Raw genomic sequence first — 24,501 nt, forward strand, 5'->3', positions numbered from 1 at the left:
CCCAGCCCCCTAAAAGTAGAATTTTATAGAAAATATTCAGAACACAAAACCCCATATTCCTCTTCCTTTTTGGATCTATCTCTCTCCTTCACACGGAGTAGGAGTCCCTGAGGTGGAGGTGAGACGGCATCCGTGGTCAGTAGCAATGATAGGTGCTTCGAGTCTGCACAGAGGAGCGTGTGGAGCCGGACTGAGTTCTGACTGCCACGTACTGGTGTTGAGAACTGGCCATCCTGAGCCTCAGTTTCTTTACCTGTGTGAAGGAAGGCACACGTGACACCTACCTCCGTGAATGACCCAATGCATGACAGACCAGGACTGGCCCTGTGCTTGGCATGCATGTGGTAGGTACTAAGCTGGGCCATTCGTGTTATTCAAACTCCTGCGCTTTTTCAATGCCAGACCCTTTCCCTTTCACAGTCCATACTGGAGTTAAAGAAGTCAACATGTCCTACTTCAAAACCGTCTGTGCCTTTTTTCCTTTATGTTTTCTTGCTCTGTTACCTTGTTGGATCTTGGGAAAGTTGCTTGACTTCCCAGGACCTAATTTACATATTATAAGCGCAGATTAGGAGTGGGCTTTGGGTCAGTGCCTACTGGTTTGAATTCTAGCTCTTATTATCTCTGCATAACCCGGGCCTTATGGCATGATCCTGATGTACCTCAATTTTGTTGTCTGTAAAACAGAGCTTGTGATCACATCCAGCTCAGAAGTTTGTTGTTAGGATGAAGTGAGTTAATATATAGAAATGTTAATATATACACAGTACTTAGGACATTGCCAGCCAATCAGGAAACTCACAAATGTTCCAGAATTTCTTGCTATTAGCTACAAAGTAGGATTAGGCTTTTTGTCCAAGCTGTGAGAAATAGTTCTACTGCCTGTTACTGTCTCCATGGCCTGCCCGCTCTCCTCCCTCTTCTTCTTCTTCTCCTTCTGTGATACTGGGGATTGAAGGCACAGCCATCACACTGAATTACACCCCCAGCCCCTGTTTATTATTTACTTGTTTTATTTTTAAGAGAAAAGATCAAAAACAAAATGAAAAAACAAAGACATACACAAAGCAACACAAAAAATAAAAATGATACAAAATTTCAAAACAAGGTGATAGGAAATTAATAATGGTTGTTGTATTACATATTGTTATTTTCTTCAGATCACCAGATCTAGGCATGTAAGACTGATCAAACAATTAAACATTAACTGTTCCTTTTAATAAACCAATAGGAGTTAGTACAATTACCTTAGCTATCTTGTGTGTGTGTGTATATATATATATATATTTTTTCCCCCTTCTTTCTTTTCTCTTTTCCCTTGTCACAGTTATTCTTTCCTTTTGAGTAGTTTCTTTCCCATTCATAGTATCTATTGTACCTTTCAGATTTTATTTATGTTTTCAGGTTCTTATACTAGGGAGACAATATGATCTTTACACATGTGAGTCTGATTTATTTCACTTATGAGTATGGTCTCTAGTTGCATCCATTTACCTATAAAAGCCTTGAGTTTATATTTCTTTATAGTTGAGTAACACTCCATTGTATTTCTTATTCACTCCTTAGCTGATGAGCATTTGGGTTGTTTCCAAGATTTAGCTATTACAAATTGTGCTGCTATAAACATGGGTGCACATATGTTGCTGTGGTATGATGTTTTCAGTTCTTCTGGAAAAATACTCAGAAGGGGAATAGCTCAGTTGAATGGGACCTCTAATCCTAGTTTACTGAGGAATCTCCAGACTGATTTCAACAGTGGTTGTAAAAGTCCCCTCCAGTATTTTTTTTGTTTGTTTTTGTTTTTTGTTTTTCTCTGGTACCAGGAACTGAACTCACGACCTTGCGCTTGCCAGGCAGGCACTTTGCCGCTGAGCTAAATCCCCAGCGCCCCCTCCAGTATTTGTTATTGGTTGATTTCTTGATGATAGGCTGGGGTGAGATGGAATCTCAGTATTATTTTAATTTGTATTTCCTGAATGACTAAAGATGTTGAATATTTTTTTCATATATTTATTTGCCATTTGTATTTCTTCATCTGAAAAGTGTATATTCATCTCAGATACCCATTTTTGGATTGGGTCTTTGAATTTTGGGGGCCTGAATTTTTTCAATTCTTTATATGTTCTAGATAGAAGTCCTTTGTCTGAGGGACAGTTGGCTAAAGTTTTTTCCCAATCCAAGGGTTTTCTTTTCACTCTGTTGGTGATTTCTTTAGATGTGCAAAATCTTTTCAATAAGATAAGATCCTAGTTGTTGATTCTTTGAAGTATTTCCCATGCAGTTTTGTTACTGTTCATGAACTCTCTGCCTGCCCCACTGTCGTCAAGATTTCTACCTACTTTCTCTTCCAGTAGATTTAGTGTTTCTGTTTTAATATTTAGATCTTTAAGCCATTTTGACTTTAGTGTAGTGTATGGTGATAGACATGAGTCTAGCTTTAGTCTTTGGCATGTGGAGAGCCAGTTTTTCCAGCACCATTTATTAAAGAGGCTATCTTTCCTCCAGTGAACATGTTTGGCCCCTTTGTCAAAGATAGGGTGACTGAATGTGTTTGTGATTATGGCTGCATCTTCTAGTCTGTTCCATTGATTCTCAAGTCTTTTCTTAGCCAATACCATGCTGATTTTATCACAGTAGCTTGTAGTATAATTTCAAGTCTGGGATTGTGATGTATCCTTGCCTTTGTTGCCCAGGATTGCTTTTGCTATTCTAGGTCTCTTCTGGTTCCAGATGAATTTTAGGAATGTCTTTCTCTAGATCTGTGAGGTATACTAATTGTATTTTAATCAGAATTGCATTGAATACAGATTTTTGGGAGTACGGCCATTTTCACAATGTTGGTTCTTCCCATCCATGAGCAAGGAATATCTTTCCAGTTTCTGAAACTCTCTTTGATCTCTTTTTACAGAGTACTGTAATTTTCACTTTGTAGATATTTTACTTCTTTCATTAGATTGATTCCTAAGTATTTCAAATTTTGGATGCTATTGTGAAAAGTATGGCTTCCCTAATTTCTCTCTCAGTGTGTTTGTTGTTTGTGTATAGGAATGCTATTGATTACAAGTGTTGACTTTGTATTTAGCTACACTACTGAATTTATTTATTAATTCTGGGAGTCTTTTGGTGGAGTTTTTGTGGTCTTCCATGTAGAGTACCACGTCATCTGTGAGTAATGATAATTTTACTTCTTCCTTTTCTATCTTTATTCCCTTTATTTCTCTCTCTTGTCTAATTGTTCTGGCTAATGTTTCCAGAACTATATTGAATAGGAGTAGTGACAGTGGACATCCTTGTCTTGCTCCTGATTTTAAAGTGAAAGCTTTCAATTTTTGTTCATTTAGTATGATATTGGCTATTGGTTTGTCATAGATGGCTTTGATCAGCTTGAGGTAAAGTCCATCTATTCTGATGTTCTGTAGAGTTTTTATCATGAATGAGTGTTGGACTTTATCAAAAGATTTTGCTGCATCTATTGAGATGATCATGTGATTCTTGCATTTGGCTCTGTTGATATGATGTATTACATTGATTGATTTGTGTATATTGAACCATCCTTACATTCCTGGGATCAATCCCATTTGGTCATGGTGTATAATCTTCTTGATGATGTGCTGCATTCTATTAGCTAGTATTTTTTTTTTTTTTAAACTTGCCTCCATTTCCTTCTGTTCTAATTTTTACACTGTAATCTCTGGTTGGGCATTGTCTTATTATTTTTTTGGTTTTGGTTTTTCTCTGGTACCAGGAACCGAACTCACGACCTTGCACTTGCCAGGCAGGCACTTTGCCGCTGAGCTAAATCCCCAGCCCCTATTAGCTAGTATTTTATTGGAAATTTTTGCATCTATGTTCATTAGGGAGATTGGCCTATAGTTCTCTTTTTTTGGTTGGGTCTTTCTGTTTTTTGTGGTACCAGGGATTGAACTCATGACCTTGCGCTTGCCAGGCAGGCACCTATGCCACTGAGCTATATTCCCAGCCCCCTTTCTCTGGTTTTGGCATTAGGGTAATACTTGCCTCCAGGAATGAGTTAGGGAGAATTGCTTCCCTTTGTATTTCATTAGAGTTTGAGAAGACTTGACATTAAATCTTCTTTAAATTTCTTGTAGAATTCAGCTGTGAATCCATCAGGACTTGGGCTTCTCTTTGTTGGTAAGTTTTTTTTTTTTATTACATTTTCACTTTCATTGACCGATGTTGGATTTTTCAGGATTTTTATCTTTTTTGATCCAGCTTTGGAAATTCATATATGTCTGGGAATATGTCCATTTCTTCTGTGTTTTTTATCCTATAAAAGTAAAAATTTTTAAAGTAGGTATTGATGATATTCTGAATTTCTACAGGACCTGTAGTAATTTCACCCTTTTCATTCCTTATTGCATGAATTTCAGTTTTTTCTTTCCTTCTTCTTGATAAGGTTGGAGGGTGTTATTTAATTTCCATGTGTTTAGGGAGTTTTTGCAATTTCTTTTATCAATAATTTCCAATTTCATTGCACTACAGTCTGATAATATGCATAGGATAATTTCAATTGCTTTACATTGATTTGAGCATGTTCTATGTGCTAGTATGTGGTCTATTTTAGAGAACGTCCTGCATGCAGTTGAGAAGAATGTGTATTTAATGTTACTGAGTGGAATACTCTGTAACTATCTACTGAGTCCATTTGTTCACACGTTTGGTTTAGTTTTGTTATTTCTTTGCTGATATTTTGCTTACTTGATTTATCTGTTTGTGGCAATGGGGTGTTAAAGTCTCCTGTTACAATTTTGTTATTGTTTATTTGATTTTTCATGTCTGTTAACATTTGTCTTATATGATTGGGTGCTCCTATATTTGGTGCATATATATTTCTTGTTGTCTCTTCCTCTTGCAGTTTTCCCCTAATAAGAATATAGTGACCTTCTTTATCTCTTTTGATCATTATTGGTTTGAAGTTCACATTTTCTACAAACAGAATAGCTACCTCTGCTGTTTTCTGGGTTCCTGTTGCATGGAGTATTGTTTTCCATCCTTTGACTTTCAGTCTATGAATTTCCTTTTGAGTTAAATGTATGTCTTTTATACAGCATATTGTTGGATTTTCTTTTTTGATGCACTCTGCCAGGCTGTTCCTTTTGATTGATGAATTAAGGCCATTGACATTAATGGTTATCACTGATATGTATTGACTTATCTTTGTCATGTTATTTTCCTGCTGTTGGTTCCATCCTTTTCCCCCTCTGTTGAATTCCTTGCCTTGCTTAGTGGTTCTTTTCTATTGTTCTTCTTGGGATTGTGGTCATTTTTATCTCTTTGTAGAATATCTTTCAATACTCTTTGTAGGGTTGGTTTGGTAGTCATGAATTTCTTCAGCTGCTCTTTGTTGTGGAAGTATCTTATGTCTCCATTAATTTTGAAAGATAGTGTTGCAGGGTACGTCAGTCTGGGTTGGAAGTTGTTTTCTTTCAAGATCTGAAATACTTCACTCCAAGCTCTTCTTGACTTGATGGTTTATGTTGAGAAATCTGCCATGATTTTGATGGCTTTTCCTTCATAGGTGATCTGTTTCTTTTCTCTAACAGCTTTTAATATTCTTTTCTTTTGCTGAATTTCTGGGATCTTGATTATGTGTCTAGATGTAGGTGTATTTTGATTATGGCTAATTGGAGTTTTATATGCCTCACTTACTGTATGCCAGATTCTTTTCCCATGCTTGGGAAATTTTCTGCTATTACTTCTGCAAATAATCTTTTTATGTCATTCATGTTCTTTTCTGCTCTTGACACCTATCAGTCTTATATTGTTTTCTTTGCCTCATCTTGCAGCTGTTGAATTGTTATTTCCTGGTTCCTTGTTATTTTTAAGAGATCTTTCCTTTCATGATCTCTAGCTGCAATGCTGTCTTCAAGGTCTCAAAGTCTATCTTCTGTTTCATTGAGGCAGTTTTGCCAGCTTTCAATGGAGTTTTTAATTTCCTGAATATCTCTTTGAATTATGCATTCTAATTCTTTACTATATTGTTCATTCAATGTTTCCATCATTTTTCTGTGCTCCTCTATTTTTTATCTATGTCTTCTTTTGATATGCTGAGCAATGGTTTCATTATGGTTGTCATTTTTTTTTTTTTCCTGAGAGATTATTTTTGAACTGATTTCATCTATAGCCTGATGTAGTTTTTTCTTTACTTTAGCTGTGATCATTTCAGAAATTTCAGGTGTGTGACTTCCAAGTTCTTTTATGTTAATGTTTCCTGGACTTATTCTGGGTTGGGTGGAGGTCCAAGATTGCATTTTTTTCCTTCATTTTGTCATTTTCAAAGCTCTGTGTGTTTCTTGGACTCAGGGTCATTCTCAGGATGGTGGCAGGGGGTGAAGCAGAGGGTCTCACCCCTCCCAGGCAGCTCATCAAGGCTGCGTAGGTTTCCTAGGAGTCAGAGTCATTCCCGCAATGCTGGTAGGAGGCAGAGTGTGGGTCTTGGCCTTCTCAGGAAACTCACTGAGGTTCTATTTTTTATTTTGATACAAGGTCTTGCTAACTGAGACTGGGCTTGAGTTTGTGACTCTCCTGCTTCAGCCTCCCAGAGTGCTGGGATTACAGGAGTGCATCACCACACCCAATTTCTCTCTCTTTTCTTTATTCCCCTCCCTCACTTTTAAACCACAATAAATTGCACTAGGAGACTGAGAAGATGACCAGGCAGGCAGCTGACACCATCAACATCTCTTTCAGTTAGCAGCTCTTGCATGATCCCTTTATTTCTAGTTGGTCCTCAAGTGCTTGCAGTATAACTAACAATTATCACTGTGGCTTCTCCCTAGGGTTTCAGAGTCAAGCAGTATTCTCTTCTGAAATGCTTAGCTCTTCAGTGTTAAAGAAGTAAAGATACATACGAAGCAATGAAACAAGAAACTAGGAACACTGAATAAATAGCACTCTTTTTTAAATGAATAAAACTAATAATACAGATGCGGGAAAAGCAAAATGATTCATAAGACAACAGCCCAAGAAATGTCACAGTGGCTGCAACCAAGCCATTTAACTACCTTGCAATCTCACACTCTATTCAGGAGCATTATCTCTTTCAGGCGGGTGCAAGTCTTGCTTTGTACAGACACATAAAAGAGGTGTGAACCTTTGGCTAAAGAAGATGAGACTTCATTTGGCCTCTTTCTGTTTTTCTTTTTTCTTTTTTTTTTTTTCTTCTGGTACTGGGAATTGAACTCACAACCTTGTGCTCGCGAGGCAGGAGCTGTGCTGCTGAGCTAAATCCCCAGCACCCCTGGCCTCTTTCTGAAATGCTTTTGTGATTTCTACTCCTAGATGAATCCAGATTACCATGAGATTAAAAACAAACAAAACCAAAACTGTTTAATATTTTCTTACTTGATTCTCTATTTTCTTGTTTTTTTGTGTGTGGCATCAACTCTTCTGTAAGAAGTTCACAATATGCAATTAACTTACTTTTTAACTGGGAGCAAAAGCCATGCAAAGTGGAAAAAACTCTGATTAGTCAGAAACCAGGATATTTAGGGGTTATGAAAAAATTTTTGCACAGTAGTTGGTGGGGACCTGCTATTTTATAGAGGGTGATCAGGGAAAGCCTTTCTGAAGAGCAGATGTTTTGGGCAGAGGCATGAAGGGAAGGAGAAGCAATGGGCTGGCTCTGGGAATGAGGATACAGACAAGAACAGCAAAGGCAGAGGCCCTGAGGCGGAAACATACTTAGTCTGTGGGAGAAACCCCAAGGAGCTCAGAGTGGCTTGAATAAGGTAGCATCAACACAGAAGACTAAGGCCCAGGGAGAAAGGGTTACAGAAGTATGGGAGACTGGACCAGGCAGGGCTTTGAGGACACACGAGAGGGCTGTGGGCTCCAAAGTAACATTTTAGGCATCTGATGTTCTCCAGCACACATTTGAGAAACTATAGAGCCAGACTGGGGGTATGGAGAGGCACAGGGTGCAGCTGAAGGAGCCCAGTGGGCGCAGATGTGCTGCTATGAGACTCATACCAAGTGGTGTTGATTCCCAAGGTCATGCTTGCCTACCATAGTGATGGACAGTATCGGCTCAGCTCTAACAAAGCTTAAAAAAAAAACCACCCAGAAAATTTTAATGAACACTCTCCCCATTTCACGTGCTTTTGTGTGAGTGTATGAGGATGTGGAGTATGTGTGTGAACTGTACTTTGTAGAGGAAACAGTCTCCTTTTCTGCACTCTAGCCCACCAAAGTACCTTCTTCTCATCATTTAACAACCCAGTGAAGACAATGTAGATTATCTGACAGGCTCCCAAGGATGTTCTCACATTGATCACTCATGGACCTCAGAGCAACCTTGTGAGACAGCCAGGGGACACAGCCAGAGAAGTTCTGCCCATATCACACAGCCTGTTGGTGACAACCAAGGAAGGAGCCAAAATTCATTGGTGCTGAATTTAGGTTCTTCCAACAATCCAGTTCTGTGCTTCCTGGATTTAGCAAGGTGGTGTGATAGTTCAGATCTAGAATGTTCTCCAAAGACTCATGCAATCAGAGGTGAGTCTTCCAGAAGGTGAATGGACCGGGGAGTTAAAGCTGACTTGTTGTTAGGAGATGGGGTCTGTCATAGAGACAGGTCACGAGGAGCTTGACCTGGAAGGGTGCATCTCCTTCCCTACTTCTTTTCTTCTCTCTGTTTCCTGTTCACCATGATGTGAGCAGCCTTCCTCCATGGCAGGCCCTCCTACCATGCTGTTTCTGTGTTTGTGCTGCCAACCATGCACTGGAACTTCTGAAACCGTGAGCCCAAATAAACTTCTCTTTCTCTATAAGTTGTGATGTCAGGAGTTATGTTCCAGCCATGAGAAAGTGACAAGACAGGAGGCAATACCAAAATGAAGAAGATTCAAACACAAGGGCACAACTGAATCAAAGGGAAGAGCTATTTGTTGGGAATGACATCAGGGAGCCCCACTTTCCTGCGACCTAGAGCCTTTGATTTCTTGTGGTATATGGTGATTGAGCACAGACCTTGATAGCCTTTTGTGTAATGTTCAACAAGAGCTGTGGCGAAGCACCACATGGGAAAAGACACACCCTTTGTAGCAGTGACGGGGTCATTATTCCTTTGAAAACCCAAGCATGCCTGGTTTTACAGAACTTGTTTTTGTGTGAGCCATGGCCTGGATCCATTTGTAACCCAGAAGGGGAAGGAAAGAAAGTAAAAACAAAGGACTTACTAAATAGACATCAAGCACAGAGGCACTGTCGTCCTGCACTTCCATGGCGTTTGGCTCAGCAGTCAGGTAGATGGTCCCCTCCTCCAAGGTGAAGGTTGAACTCGAAGGTAACCCTTTACTGAGAAAGAAGGACAGACTGTGGGCACAGTGCCTTCAAACAAACCCAAACACATCCCAAAGCTGTGCCTAGGTGGGCAGCTTTTGGGCATGAAACACTTATTTGAAAGTCATGTCTAGAGATACCATCACCTAAATTTTTAAAAATTGTTTTCACTAGGAGCAGTTTTGCTCTCATGACTTCAGGCATTTTTGAGAGGTGATTTGTAGGTCCTGTGCCTTGTTTTTAGTGGATGCTGTGAACCTAGATAGCTCGGTCTATCTAGGTGGTTTTCACCGCTTCTGTTCTCCTCATTCTCCCTTTATCTATTCTCATCTTGCTGCTTTACAGAATGCAGCTCTGTGTATCCTTCCTTTCTGTTTATTACTTCCCATTTATTTAGTTTTCTTTTTTGGCACAAAAACTCCAACTATACCAATGGTTCTCAAGCTTCAGTCTGCATCAGAACCGCCTCCCCCCGGGCGGGTGGCTGGTTACAGTGCACTTTCTTTGGCCCTTCCATGGGAGTTTCTGATTCAGAGGGGCTGGCACGCAGCCTGTGAACTTGCATTTCACACAAGCTCCTGGCTGTTGCAGGCGCTGCCTTGGAGCACACACCTGGAATAAGGGCGACTTGCAGATGCGCAGAGCACTGCATTACATGGTCTGTGAGCCCAGCCTGCACAGATCCTCACTCACAACACAGACAAAGCAGTGCTGACAGCAGACTGGGGAGGCGCTGGGACAGGAAGCACCTTGTTTTTATGTGGTATGACACCCAAAGTGGACTGTTGGAGGAACTGCTTCATTTTGGTAGTACTTAAACTGGACACTAATACTGGAGTTTAGAGATGCACATTTTCCCCTGATGACATAAAGTTAGTTATGTTTTTTATGGAGAGTCTTCAAAAAACTAAAACTAGAAATTCTGTTTGACCAACCTAGCTATCCCCTTCTAGGTATCTTCTTGACTGAGTTAGAGACATCATATTATAGTGATATGTGCACATTCATGTGCATATTCAGCAGCATAACTCATAATAGCTAAGTCTTGGAAGGGGCCTATCTGTCCATCAACAGATGAATGGGTAAAGAATATGTGGTTTTTATACACAATGGAGTACTACTCTGCAGTGAAGAAGGATATATTTGAGTCATCTACTGTAAGAAAATGGGTGCACTTTGAGACCATGATGTTAAGTGAAATAAATCAGAAACACAAGCTTAAATATGATATAGTTTCTCTTACATGAGAAATCCAAAGTATAAATAAAGAGCACCATAAAAGATAGATAACAGGAAACAGGGAGATAAATCTTTTGCTAATGGGAAGGTGACCAGAGATCGAGCCAGCAGAGGAGAAGAAGATGTAAAAAGAATTAAGGTGTGTTATGTACGGGTACCGACTCCCCAAGAGCAGCGTAATCATTAGGCACCAAAAACATGTACTAATAAAAATAAAAACATTATTTCTTTTTAATCTGTGTTTTCAATTGACCATGAGAAGGTTTTGCAGGCATAAAACCTCTGACAGAGAACTGGGGCAAGAAGATGACTCTGGTGTCGGGGGAGCTGACCGGAAGGAACTCGCAGCACCGTGGCTTCCCTGGGCAGCAGAGCGGAGGACTGCTGCCCAGGAGGTTTCCGGTTCCCCAGCTGCCCCGCGGTTTCCGGTTCCACCACGTTTCTCTGTCCTCTCGGGGCTCATGGAAGAGCTCAGCTCCTCTGAAAACCCCTCCGAAGTCATCCCAGGGATTCTGGTCTAAGCGAGCCGCACAGGAGACTGCTGTGGACCGTGCCACCTGTTGCCCCCACTCCAAAAGCTGCACCTAATTCTGTCTCTGTGTGGATCTACCTATTAATGGAAGGTAAATGGAAATGTTCAGTAGCCCTGACCTTTCTAATAACTAAAAAAACCTCACCGAAAGAATTCTTTGGCTATTAACAGATAGAGTTCATTTGTATTTTTTCTGTTCAAAAAAATACAGGAAGAAAATGGTGAGGGGCAGAGGGCAGAGTTGAGTGGTGAAGCACTGGCCTGGTCTGCAACCAGGTTTGATCTCCAGCCCCCAGGGAAGAAAAGTATAAATACAGACCAGTAGGAAGAGGACAGTGTGGGTCAGGGATCGTCCACTGATCTTGCACTTGGCGATACGTGGGAATGTGGAAATGAAGGGCGAAAGCGGTCTCACTTCCGGTTGGACGCACTTCCTCTCCAATTCTGGACACAGTAAGGAAGTCGTTTGGTCTTTCAAAAGCTTGTGGGTTATGCAGTATGGGACTATGGGACGTCTCCTGTTGGGGGAGCTCCCAGAGCAGCAGGTGCGTCTTTCCTTGAGTTGTCGCCTTTATCCTGTAAGCGCTCAGATTTACTGCTGAAGCAAACCATCAGCTTTCGGAGGCTGTGGCCGATGAGGCAGTGGGTGGCAGTGGGCACTGCTCAGGTTATTTTTTGGGTCAGAAAAAGGAGGCAGTAATGAGCGCTGACTGCCTGTTGCCTTTTAACTGTGAGGACGCTGCTCATTCTTTTGGGGGTTTAAAATGACCCTGCCTGGCCAGGCCCTGTGAGAAAGATAAACCCTTTATCTACTTCGACACCACAGCAAGAGACAAAGCGGTCAGGAAATATGGAAACGTGGTAAACTTTCTGTTTTTATTCTTTTTTTTTTTTTTTTGTATACTTTTCATATAATTGAAAAAAGTAGCTTCTAGATTACTTTAAAAATAGATATTTGATGAGGATCAAAAAAGTAAGTTTCCCCTTTCCTGTATGAGTTTTCAATTATGATTTTTTTTTTTCTTGCTTTTGAGATTGGATCTCGCTATGTAGTTCAGGCTGGTCTTGAACTTACTATATGGCCCAGGCTGGCCTCAAACTTGCAGGGACCTTCCTGCCTCAGCCTCCCAAGTGCTGGGATTACAGGCTGTGGTTCTCTCTACTGAAATTGTGGAACTACTGTATGTGATGGGAGAAGCTGAGGTGGCTCAGTAGCAACTGTGCCTAGGAGCTTGTAAAATAATCACGTAAGACCAGAAATATGGCATGTTTGGCTTTTGGTGTGAGCGGTAGAAATCTTTGTTTTGGGGGAGAGTAACAGTAAATGTAAAGATTTGAGGAAAAGTGAGTAGGCAAAATAGGTTTTACAAAGCAACATATTTTCAAAAAGAGGACATAAGTATTTAACAAGCACAATAAAGCTTTTCAAGCCTCCAACAGTTTAATATCTAAACGAAATACCTCTATGAAAGAATGGGGTAAAATATATGGCCCTATAGACAGGATCAGGCATTTGAATGGCAAAGTTGCATTAAAGGTATTTTTGATAATCTGACTTCTTGTCTTGGCAATGAGTGAGAACTATATATTCAATGAATTGCTCCTTATTTTTCTTATCCTTGTTAGGCTGTGTGGACTTAGTGAGATAAGCGCAAATATTATTTCCTTAGAAGGTTTAGATTAGAGTCAGGCATGGTGGCCCATGCCTGTGATCACAGAACTTTGGAAGGTAAGGTAGCCCAGCCCAGGAAACTTAGGGAAGCCCTATCTCACAGTAAAAAATAAAAAAAGGAGTAGGAATGTAGCTTAGTGCAAAGGTCCAAAATTTATACTGCTGTATACGTACTGTATGCTAACTGATTGCATCACTGCAGCATTCAAAATTTAATCCCACTCCCCCCGAAAAAGACACAGATGACACTCTATCACCTCAAAAGGATGAAAGCACATTTTAGGGAAAACAAAACCTACATACAGCAACTGCATTCAGAGCATGAGCTTCGGAATCAGGCAGACTCGGCTTTGAATTCTGGTGTTCCCACTTAATTGTGTGTGATACTGGGTAACTTTCTTTCTTTTTTTTTTTTTCACATTTTTGTTGACATTTTTTATGTTGTCAAGACTGTTACTTTCATTTGCAAGTAGACTAGCTGGGAAATACAAAGACCTGTATACTTGACTTTTTAAAATCAAGTTTATCTTCTATCAAATTACTCATAACCAGCTTTCTACAGTCCTAGGATTTTATGTCCAGTATGTTCTGGACCAATATGTCCTGTTGATAACATTTTTTTAAAAAGAATGAGCATAGTCAGGTTGTCTTAGTCTTAAGGATTTCTGGATTTCGTCCTTGGAGGAGATCGGGATCTTCCCAAGGCCTTGGGCCTCGAATATTCTTCCAGTCTTCAAAAGTAGAGTCCTTTATTTTCTCATATTCTGACTCTAAAGATATTTTATTCATTTTCAGCTTTTTTTCCAATTCAGGATCAATTTTCATCTTCACAGCATCATATCGGATTTGTGAGAACTCACGGAGACCAAAAGAACCTCCAACAACCAGCAACAACATGGGAACCCTGTATCGAAGGGTCTTGTTCTTGTGTAAAGCTCGCATCACCGCGGGTGTGAACATAACTAAAACCTTGGCCCGCTTCCAGTCGCTCCAAGCCGACCCACTGCTCCCTACATACTGGGTAACTTTCTTCAGCCTTGTGAGCTCCAGCTTCCCATATGTAAAACGACAATGAAAGTACCAACTAAGTGGGGCTGGTGGAGTGATTTGTGATGATGAATATACAATGCAAATATTTAATAAGCGTCCATCCATGCCCTAGGTGCCAGTATCTAGCAGAGATCAAAATAAATATAAGTACATGCCTTATGAAACATATGCAGTATCAAGGAAGACAGACACTGACATAAAGATTTAAAGCTGGGCGTGGTGGTACAGGCCTATAATTTCAGCACTCCGGGAGGCTGAGGCAGGAGGGTTGGAAGCTGGTGTCCCCTGGGGAATTTAGAGAGACCTATCTCAAAAAAAAAAGCAAAACGCAAAACACAAAACATTACGCTGGTCAAAGTGCTAAAGAGAAAGAAAGCACCAAAGAGAGACAGGAAGCAAGAAGGCAGAGGCCAGTCCAAGTACCAAGTGCCACAGGCTCCATCAGAGTGGCTGGGCTCTCAGGTATAAGTCAGAGGCAGACACTCCAGAAAACCCACACCAAGGCCTTCACAGTGCCCCTGAGGCCCTTTTGCTGGCCTGGGACTGGCATCTTTGTTGACTCACAGATCTCTCTCATATTCTGTGTTTATTGGCCATTTGTACTACTTCTGAGAAATGTCTATTCATTTTGGTTGCCCGTGTTTTGACTGGGTCTTGGGAAGTTTAATTCTTTTGAGTTCTTTATATCTTCTACATACTCTATAAGAAATAGCAGGAAAAATCTTTTCCCATTCTGAAATTTGACCCCTCACTCTGTTAGTTGTTTCCTTCGGTGTGCAGAAGTTTTTTAATTTGATGTGATCCCATTTGTTGATTTTACGTACTATTTCTTATACCACTGGGGTTCTTTTCAGGAAGTCCTTGCTTGTGTCTGTGTCTTCAAGAGTTTTACCTATTCTATCTTCCAGCAGGTTGTTTCTGTTTTAACAATGAGATCTTTGATTCATTTTGATTTTAGTGTCTACAGCGATACCACCCCAAATATACCTGATGTCATCTGATTTTAGTTTAGTCACACATGGTGAGAGTTTTGTCTGGATTTAATCTTTTGCATGTAGATAGCCAGTTTTCCCAGCACCATTTGTTAAAGGGGTTATATTTCCTCCGGTGTATGTTTTTGACCCTTCTGTCAGAGATCAAACATCTGTATGTGCCAGGGGTTGTTTCTGCTTCCTCTATTCTGTTCCATTGACCCATGTGTCTGAAAAAAATGTTCAACTTCTGTGGCCATTAGAGAAATATAAATTAAAACAACACTAAGATTCCATATTACTCCAGACAGAAATAAAATAATAACAAATGCTGGCAAGGCTGTGAAGGGAAAAAGGAATCCTACTACATTGTTGGTGGGAATGTAAACGAGTACACCATAGTGAATATCAGTATGGGGATTCTCAAAACACTAAAGCTAGATATTCCATTTGACCAAGATACTCCCCTTCTAGGTATCCCCCCAAAAAAGTTAAAGACATCATATTACAGCGATACATGCATATATATTTTTACAGCAGCACAAATAATAATAGCTAAATCTTGAAAGCCATCAAGCCATATGTCCATCAACAGATGAATGGAAAAAAATGTGGTATTTATCTACAATAAAGCATGCTCTGCCATAAAGAAGAATAAACATTAGTGATTTACTGTAGGAAAATCGAGGTACCTTGAGAACATAATGTTAAGTGAAATAAATCAGACACACCAACTTCAATATTGTATGATTTCTTAAATCAAACATACATGTGCAAGCACCGCATTGTGTCACTAGTGTAAAACTTGAAAGAGTTAATTTAAACTCGGAGGTATGATAGACACTGTGAAATGATAGGAAACCACTGAAGAGTAAAGGGCTTCTGGGATGTGGGAAAAGAGAAGGGAAAGAAGGAGAAATTTTGTATGTATGTATATACAGGATAGATAACATGGTTGTTCTTCTATCTTCTATTTCTATGCTGAAAGAAACTGTCAATGAGTCTTTGGTTGACCAGTATTGCATGTCTATATCTGTTTTCATGAGAAGCCACTTTGAAGATATCAATATGTAACATTGTTAATTCCCTACCACTTTGTTTGTAACTCTGTATTGTCTGTATTGTGCTTGTGATATGTTGTAAAATGTTGTATGTCTGTTAATGTTTCCCTCCTTTTATCTTTAAAATAAAAAAAATATTGTATGATTTCTCTTATATGAGACACAAAACGTAAGTAAAGAGTGAAATAAAAGATGGATAATAGGAAGTAAGGAGACAGGTTTTTTCAAATGGGAAGGGGATCAAAGAGATGGAAGGAGGAGAGAGGGAAGGAGATGAAAAAAGAATTGAGATGTGTTCTGTACATGCCCCAACTCTACATGAGGAATGTGATTGTTAGGTACTGCAAACTTGTACTAATAAAAAATAAAAACTAGAAAAAGTTATATTCTGCCAGTTTTTTTTTTTAACTGCTCTAAGCTCCTTTTTTTTTTTTTTTTTTGGTTGTTGCCAGGAATTGAACTCAGGAACTCATGCTTGCTAGGCAGGTGCTGTGCTACTGAGCTCTATCCCCGGACTCTAACATCTTTTAAAGGTGGAGGTGGGCAGTCACCTACGGGCTGAAAAACTCGTTTCTGCCCACTTTCTTCTCAAGAAAGGCAGCCTCACTTTTGTTTTGGGCCTTGGCATAAAATGATACTAAAGGTATTTCATTTTAACATCCATGCGTTATTTTTAGCAAAGAGAGATTAGTAAAGATCATGTACATTATTGAAGATAAAAATATACCTTTCTAAATGATACATGTTTTACACAGAACATGAAATATTATTTTGGTTCAAGAACCTAAATACTCGGCATGAATATGTACGTTTTTGTTCACTGTTACTTAAAGAATGAAATGAAAGAGTAAAACCACCCAACCCCAGTACATGTATCCGTCATCTACAGTAAATTCCTCCAGCCTTGCAAATGCCCCAGACAGTAAAGGTAAGGTATATCTTCTAAAAGGGATTTCCGCTTAAATGTCTGTACCTCTGATTAACCGAATGCTCATCTCTCGTTGTTTCTCACACTGGGGAACATTTCCTCCTATCGTCCAGGTTTCTTACTGTACTGCTGATTTCCTGGGCACAAGCCTATTTGGAATCAGTTCCTGCTTTCTCTGTGGATATCCGGGGCTCTGTGTTACGGGGTCCCTTACAAGGGGGGGTGTCTGTCTCGCGGGAAGTGCTCGCAGATTCCAGCTGTGGGATCAGCTCACATGCAGCTCGCAGCCCGGAAAGGCCGGCGTGCAGAAGCCGAGAGCTCGCTGCCTGCCTGGGCTCCACGCCGTCCAGTTTTGCCACCGCTCTCTGGATTCAGGCTGTCTGAGGGCTAATTGCATCTAATTTGCAACAAGCTTCACAGGAAACGGTTCATCTACCCAGCCGCGCTCTTCCCTTCTAAACGCACAGGAACTGTCGCTACCATTCCCGTGTTAGTTCTCTGCCTCAGCACAAATGGAAAACCCAGAGGAGGGGAGAGCGGCGCAGGAGAGGGAGTACACCTCCGTGCTGCCCCTCTGCTGGGGAACATTTGCCGCGCTTTGATGACTTGCAGGCTGCCATGTACAAAATGCTTCTCTCTGTCACCAGTGACATTAGTTTGGCTTCACTGCAGAGCATTAGCCGGCCAAAGTGCTGAGACAGTCACTGATGATTTTATGGCCCGGAACACTGACTGCTGTTTGCAGACCTGATGAGTGTTTTACAGCTAATTCTCGTGGGACATGAGTGCAGGGGACACCGTTTTTGTCGTTTAAAAGTCAGTCCCTTACTGCCTCAATTTTTTTTTTTAATCAGAGAAAGAACATCACAATATATCCTGTGACATAGATCGTTTAGAACGAAAAGGACTATCCTCCTGCTCACCTCCCATCCCAGGGCTCTCAGAATCTCTCTGTTTAGCTGTCCTGGTGAGTCCCTTCATGTCCTTTGATGAATCAGGGAACAAAAGATATTTTCAGCCTGCAATCCCAGCACTCAGGAGGCTGAGGCAGGAGGATCACCATGAGTTGGAGGCCAGCCTGGACTAAAGGAATGAGTTCAAGGCCAGTCTGAACTACAGAGTGAGACCCTGTCTCAAAAAACAAAACAAACAAAAGATAGTTTCAACCTAAAACACCATCTGCTGATTCTCTAGGAAGGAAATGTATGCACGTCTATGCTATTTTTATCTATTTTGCAACTATGAGTACCATTCCTAACAACCTTATTATTCTACCGGTGATATAGTGTATATCCTTCAAAGTCCTGCATTGTTTCATCTGCCCCTTTCTTCTCTCACCCTGTGTTAGACCCACTAAGAAACCTTTTATCTCTATTTGTTATAGCTGCCAATATTTATTTTCTATCTTACAGCTATAATTAAATTTGTCCTGCTTTGTCCATGAGTTGGTCCCCGAATCAGAGAACCGATACACAGAGTTTGCATTCTTAGGACTGTGTAAACATTGTTTATATGAGTTAAGGTCACATTTGCCTCCTTGGGCTCAAAGTCACGATCACCAGGCCGTGCCGAGAAAACTGTGTTCAACAAGGTTAAATGGGGCCTGCTTTTGTTTTTCCTTTTTTCTTTCTACTTTGCTTAAATTCATGCCATATTTTAGCTGCTTCATGTGAACGGGGTTTGCCCTTTTGAAGCTGACTGCCGTGAGAGGAAAAAATCCAAGCTGTGTGGACCAGGGCAGGACGGGGATAGAAGCCCCACTTTTCTGTTGAGGAGTTATCATGCGGGCAAGTCAGGACGTGCGCACTGAGCTCCTGGTTCCTCCTTGGCAAATGGGAATGGCAGCGCCTGCCCGGCATCTCACAGGACTCCGGCTGCATAATGCAAGTGAAGGAAAGAAAGGCCAAGACCACACTGTTCTTCTGCATCATAGCAGGGCAGTGTCACCACGGCTGAGACTCAGACTCTGCCTGTGCCCCGGGGCTTTGGTGAGGTCTGTCTGCATGGACAGATTTATCATAAGTCTTTGGAAGGATTTTTTTCTGCTACTCTGAGTTTAGCTACCGGATCATTAACTGATAACGAAGGTGAACAGGACAGCTCTCCTCACGAAGAAAATCCACAAAGACAGCCCAGGTTCACTTAATAGTTGCAAATATCTGTTCGGTCCGAGAGCCACACTCTGCTACGGGCAAGCTGATTGCAGCATGCCCTGGCAGCAGTGGATGGTCAGACTAACACTCCGCACCCAACTCCAGAAGCTCACCTTTGTCGGGCTGGGGAGCAAAGGAAGGAAGCTGTGAAACTTTTCAAGCGCTCAAAACCCCCTCAAGTTCTGGCACTAGACCTCTCAATGCAGCCTGGAAGTGTGAGCATGCAGCAGACCTCACACCCTGCTGGGACAGAGCACCTCCCGCCTGCTGAGCTCCTTGGCCGCACGTGGAGCAAAGTTGTGTACTCAGTGTCCCGATGTGGATGCAGGGAGGTGGGAGGCCCTTGACCACGACCACAGCATCTAACTGATGAGCTGCCCACCTGCCTGACCTGCCCGGACAAACAGGAGACTTTCAGAGCTCTGAGCTGATTTCTCTGCCTTTTCTCCTTCTCAGCTGCGAGCATGGCTGCTGCTCCGTTTTGCTGTTTTTAGATGAGGCTGCCGGTTTCTAACACAGAGGGGAGCAGGGGGCGCTCTCCCTGATATTGACTGATGGCTGCCATGTGGGCCTGGTGCTCAGGCTTAACTTCCCTCCGTCCCCGTCTGTCATGGGGGAAACCCAGGCTCACAGTCTGCTGCAGAGTGGTACAGAGCAACCGACAGACCAAAGGGAAACCTCACCCACGTTCAGGGACCTTCTTTCAACACCTAGCTCTTGCTTTTCTTTCCATTATGGTACCCCAGCACAGACACGCACACACGTGCAAACACATGTACATTTAAAGCTAGCAGTTATTATTGACTGTAAAGTTTACAAGACGATGACTGTATTATCCACATTATTTCATTTAAGAATTAAAGACAACCGTGTTAGGTTGGGCCTCTTGCTATTTCTTTTGTACATTTGGGTAGTAAGGCTAAGTTGCTAAATATAGGGGGCACAGGTGGCTTGAATCAGAACAATACCATGTCTTACACAGACTGCTTCAAGTCACCAGTCGCTGTTGAGAATATTGTCCTTTCCTGTGTTTCTAAGATATTCTCAGCAACAATGATTCATTTAAAAAAGAGATAATATAGCCAGCCATGGTGGCATCTGCTTGTAAACCTAGCACTCTGGGAGGCTGAGGCAGGAGGATTGCAAGTTCTAGCCTAGCCTGGGCAATTTAGAGACTTTGGGAGATCCTGTCTCAAAAAAGAAAAGGGCTGGGGATGTAGCTCAGTTCATTTTTGAAGTGCCAGGCAGGCACTGTGCTGCTGAGCTAAATCCCCAGCCCCCAAAAGTTAATTTCAAAAATGTGAAAGTGAAAACTGCAAAGCCTTCCAGAAAGAAACAAGGTGAATGCCTCTGTGACCTGGGCTCAGGATGAGGAAGGGCAGAAGGGAACCTTCTCTGGGGATGGCAGGATGTGCTCTACCATGATCTGGTAATGGTTACTCATCTCTATATTAGTCAAAATTCATGGAAGTATTTGCTTAAGATTTCTGGATTTCACTATACATAAATTATACTTCAGTAATGAGCTATCATTATAAAAACCAGCATCTGTTTTTGTACTTCCAAAATTACCCTATAAATCATCAATTCAAACATATACCGAATGCCTATGTCATGCAAGTACTATGTTAAAAGCACAAAATGAGTTGGTAAAAAAGATGGGGCAACAAACTAAGTGTTCATTGGTGGATGAACTGCTAAAGAAAATACACATACACAAACACACACATGCGCGTACACACACACAATAGAACATCATTCAGTCTTGAAAAGAAGAAAATCCTGCCATTAGCTACAACACAGATGAACTGGGAAGACATTCTGCTAAGTGAAACAAGACAGGCACAGAAGAGAGAAACTGCATAAGCTCACTTAGATGTGGAATCTAAAAACGCTGAACTCAAAAGCAGAGACTAGAATGTGGTAATGAGGTCCTGGGGTAAAGGAGATACGGAAAGATGTTGGTCAAAGGGTACAGAGATTTGGTTATGCAAGATGAGTGAGTTCCAGAGATCCAGTGTACAATGAGGTTACTATAGTTGGTAATTCTATATTGTATATTTGAAATTTACTAAGGGAATTGATCTTAAGTCTGCCCAGCACAGGGACAAAACTATCGTAACCGTGGACACAATGGGTATGTTAATTAGCTTGGTTATGGTAATCATTTCACAATGTATATATGTATATCAAAACACCACGTTGTACATGTAAATTATGTATAATTTTTATTTATCAATATAACTGGAAAAAATATCCAAAACCAAATTAATTGGGGAGATAGACAATAAATATTTAAAAAGCTAATAACTACGTATTTGATGATAAAATATAAAAATACATAAACCTTCCACCAAAGTAGCTAAAACAACAAATCAAAGTAAAAAAACTTGATGATTAATTTCTATGGGACTTCACAATACTGAAGAATGACTTCTATTTTCTAGGAATCCATGTTTTCCTGTTCATATTGGCAGGAATACTAGAATTAGTCTCTTCCCAGAGCCCATGTCCATGGAGTTGAGGGTAATATATTGAATTAGGTCCTGTAAGTGAGGCTTGGGGGATTTGAAAAAAACCACAGTATCGGCAGCTCACAAAACATCTCCAGATGGATGACATGCATGAAAACAGAGTTGATTGTACTCTCCAACTAGAAGCAAGCACCGTAAAGACAGTAGGTGTGGGGATCTTTTAAATTACAGGGGACCTATGGTCTCCCTGGCTCAGAGAAGCAGTACATGTGGGAGAAAGAGCTAGAAAAAGAGCAGGGGAACTGAGTTCTAGCACCAAATGGCAAAAAGTGGCTGACTGCTATATTTAGTAAGATACTGTCCTTTCCTGGATCCCAGAGTTCCCTCTCTGTATAAATCAGGGGTATGGATTTGATGATGTCCTTTCACCTTCCTACAGCTTTGATTCTCAATCTCAGTTCGCCCTCTTTCAACCAAAGCTTGAAATCAAAGTGGCATATGAGAAATACAATATGCTGAATTAGAAATACCTTTTGCTGTGTAAGCTAATGGAACCAATAAAAGTCTAAAATAAAGTGCACAGGAAATCATTCCCATACTAAGCATCATTATCCCTTTGTACCATAGCTCAGTGATATGACTCCCATGGGTGGTGGTTTGCAACCGCATACTCTGAATCTCTTTAAACTTACTGGCATTACAATGGAAAACAAATAAAAACAACCCAGAAGAACAAAGCTTTATTCAGAGAGACAGTGTTATGCTGAATGGTGTCCGTTTAAAATGCCTACACTGAAGTTCTAGCCCCAGTGCCTTATAGTGTGGCCTTCCTTGAGCGTAGGGTCACTGCAGATACAATTAGTTAAGATGCGGTTATACCGAGGCAGGGTGTATACTACTGCGTTATGGCTGGTGTCCTTGTAAGAGGGGGAAATAGGTAATGTACAGTAGAATTCCATGTGAAGCTCAAAGCAAAGATCTACAAGCTGCACAGTACCAGAGACTGCTAGCGCAATGAGCTGGCACAGAGACCCGAACTATTCTTCCCCACAGCCCTCAGCACGAACTATCCCTGCTGCCGCATTGACTTGGAATTTCTGGCCTCCAAGACTGTGAGACAGTATATTCCATCACGTAAACCACCTAATTTATGAGACTTACCATACTGTGTCGGCCTAGCAAATTAATTCAGGTGTTATAAATGCTTAAAGGAAGCCCTGGCCCTCGGCAAACAGAATGACTCACTACTTTTCCCTCCCTTTCCTCAGCTTATAATATCATTTTTGGGAACAGAAACTCCTATCGACAAAATTTAGAAATGAAAGAAAACATTAACCTTTAAGAAATTCTAAGTATGTGAAAACAAAAGTACAATTCTTATTCTTTGCTACACTATATTTTCTATCCTTAAAAAAGTAAGGTCCTTCTTTGGTAAAATCTAACAAAGATTTTTTTGGGTGTGCTTGTGCCTTAGATTGCGGACTTTGCTCTGGTTCTCACTTCATCAGTGTACTAAAAATGTACAGGATTGAAATGACCACCTAAATTACTGTTAAGATTGCATAAATTAGGGGCTGGGGATTTAGCTCAGCGGCAAAGCGCCTGCCTGGCAAGCGCAAGGTCGTGAGTTCGGTTCCCGGTACCGGAGAAAAACCAAAACCAAAAAAAAAGATTGCATAAATTACTGGAAAAAATAATACGAGAACACATAAGGATGGCAGTATTGTTCTGATGTATATTGTAATTATAATTGTCCACAGCTATTGGAAAACCATAAACAGAATTGATTTTTAGGGTTTCTGCTAACTTCAAAGACAGCTAGAATGACAGGAAATTTTCTCATACATGGCTAGGCCAACACCAAACTAATTATGGAATCTGACTTGAATAATTGGAAAATGTCACAGTAAGTACCAGTCTCTGCTATACAGGTCAACACCTTGTCCTGAATCATTAGGAACATACACACTTTAGGGATAAATAAATCAAACAGTGAGCACAAAACAGGAGGCACCTGTCTGGAAGATGTATGGTACTGGATGGAGCCTGTGAGGAGAACTGACTTACTCTGGTTTTTAAATCATGGTACAGCTTTAATAATCTCTGGCAGTGTCTCATTATACACCAAGTCCTTCTCTATGTTAAGGATTAAAACTAGGCACATTAGAATCAAAAGTCATTGTAACTCACTTGCTTAAATAGAGGTTCTCAAATGTCAGTGTGCACTAGAATTGAGAAGAGGCCCAGCAAACTGCATTTCAAAGCTGGTGCTTTGCGTGTACACAGGGCTGGTGGATTCAGTAGACTGAGACCTTTTCGGTGTTTGGGAGATCTGAATACTGCCTATGTTACTGAGGCCAGATATGTAGTCCTTTACCATGTGTCTTAGTTACTTTCTTGTTGCTGAGACACAACACCAGGCACCACAACTGAAAGAGGAAAGGTTTCTTTAGCTTACAGTTTGTTGAGGTTTTAGGCCATAGTTGGCTACTCCAAGGCAGGGTGGCATGGCAGGGGGGAAACAGTTCATGGCATGGAAGTGGAAAGTGGAGGCCGTCAAGGGAAAGGGAGATAGACCCTTCCAGGCTATGCCTCCAGTGGTCCACCTTCTCTAAACTGCCTTCACCTCCTAACATCACATTTAACTATTAACACATCAATGGACTGACTCACTAATGAGTGTCAAGTCCCCACGATCCCATCAGTTCTGCAAAGCCCTATCTATGAGTGCATGTGGCTTTAGGGGGCCATCTAGACATAAACTATAACACCACGCTATACTCAGACTCTGCCTTCTAGAAGGCACTCCCACAGAAACTAGGAAACAATACAGCACACTGTGAACCACCATAAACAAAAAGCCCATTATTTAACATTGTTCACATACCTGACTACTGGTGATATGTTAATGTGCTTCGCAATTTGTAAACACAAATATTAAAATCTGAAAGCTGTCATTAAAATTACACTGCTTTTTCATGTATTCTACCTTCTGATAACTCTAAATTATCTATTTTCTTTTTTTTTATTTTAAGGATAAAAGGAGGGAAACATTAACAGACATACAACATTTTACAACATATCACAAGCACAATACAGACAATACAGAGTTACAAAC

The 24,501-nt window shown here is 40.9% G+C and overlaps 1 protein-coding gene and 1 pseudogene across 4 annotated transcripts in view; both read right to left on the bottom strand.

The window, feature by feature from the left end:
- The window catches only part of Pip5k1b (phosphatidylinositol-4-phosphate 5-kinase, type I, beta), a 294,854-nt gene that overhangs the window by 12,481 nt on the left and 257,872 nt on the right, over positions 1–24,501 (bottom strand). For 2 of the 4 annotated variants that reach the window (XM_013516346.1, XM_013516347.1), the window contains exons 14-15: positions 9,201–9,318; positions 54–253 (exon numbers count right to left, since the gene is read on the bottom strand). In XM_013516346.1, the coding sequence (XP_013371800.1) occupies positions 137–253; positions 9,201–9,318 (235 nt within the window). In that variant the 3' untranslated portion in view covers positions 54–136. Of the gene's footprint in view, positions 1–49; positions 254–9,200; positions 9,319–24,501 lie in introns of those variants that run through there. The other 2 variants (XM_013516348.1, XM_005388578.2) reach the window with 2 other exon arrangements.
- On the bottom strand, positions 13,150–13,916 carry LOC102008250 (annotated as a pseudogene).

The sequence above is a fragment of the Chinchilla lanigera genome, unplaced genomic scaffold, assembly GCF_000276665.1.
Source record: "Chinchilla lanigera isolate Chin_1 unplaced genomic scaffold, ChiLan1.0 scaffold00033, whole genome shotgun sequence".
Lineage (NCBI taxonomy): Eukaryota > Metazoa > Chordata > Mammalia > Rodentia > Chinchillidae > Chinchilla > Chinchilla lanigera.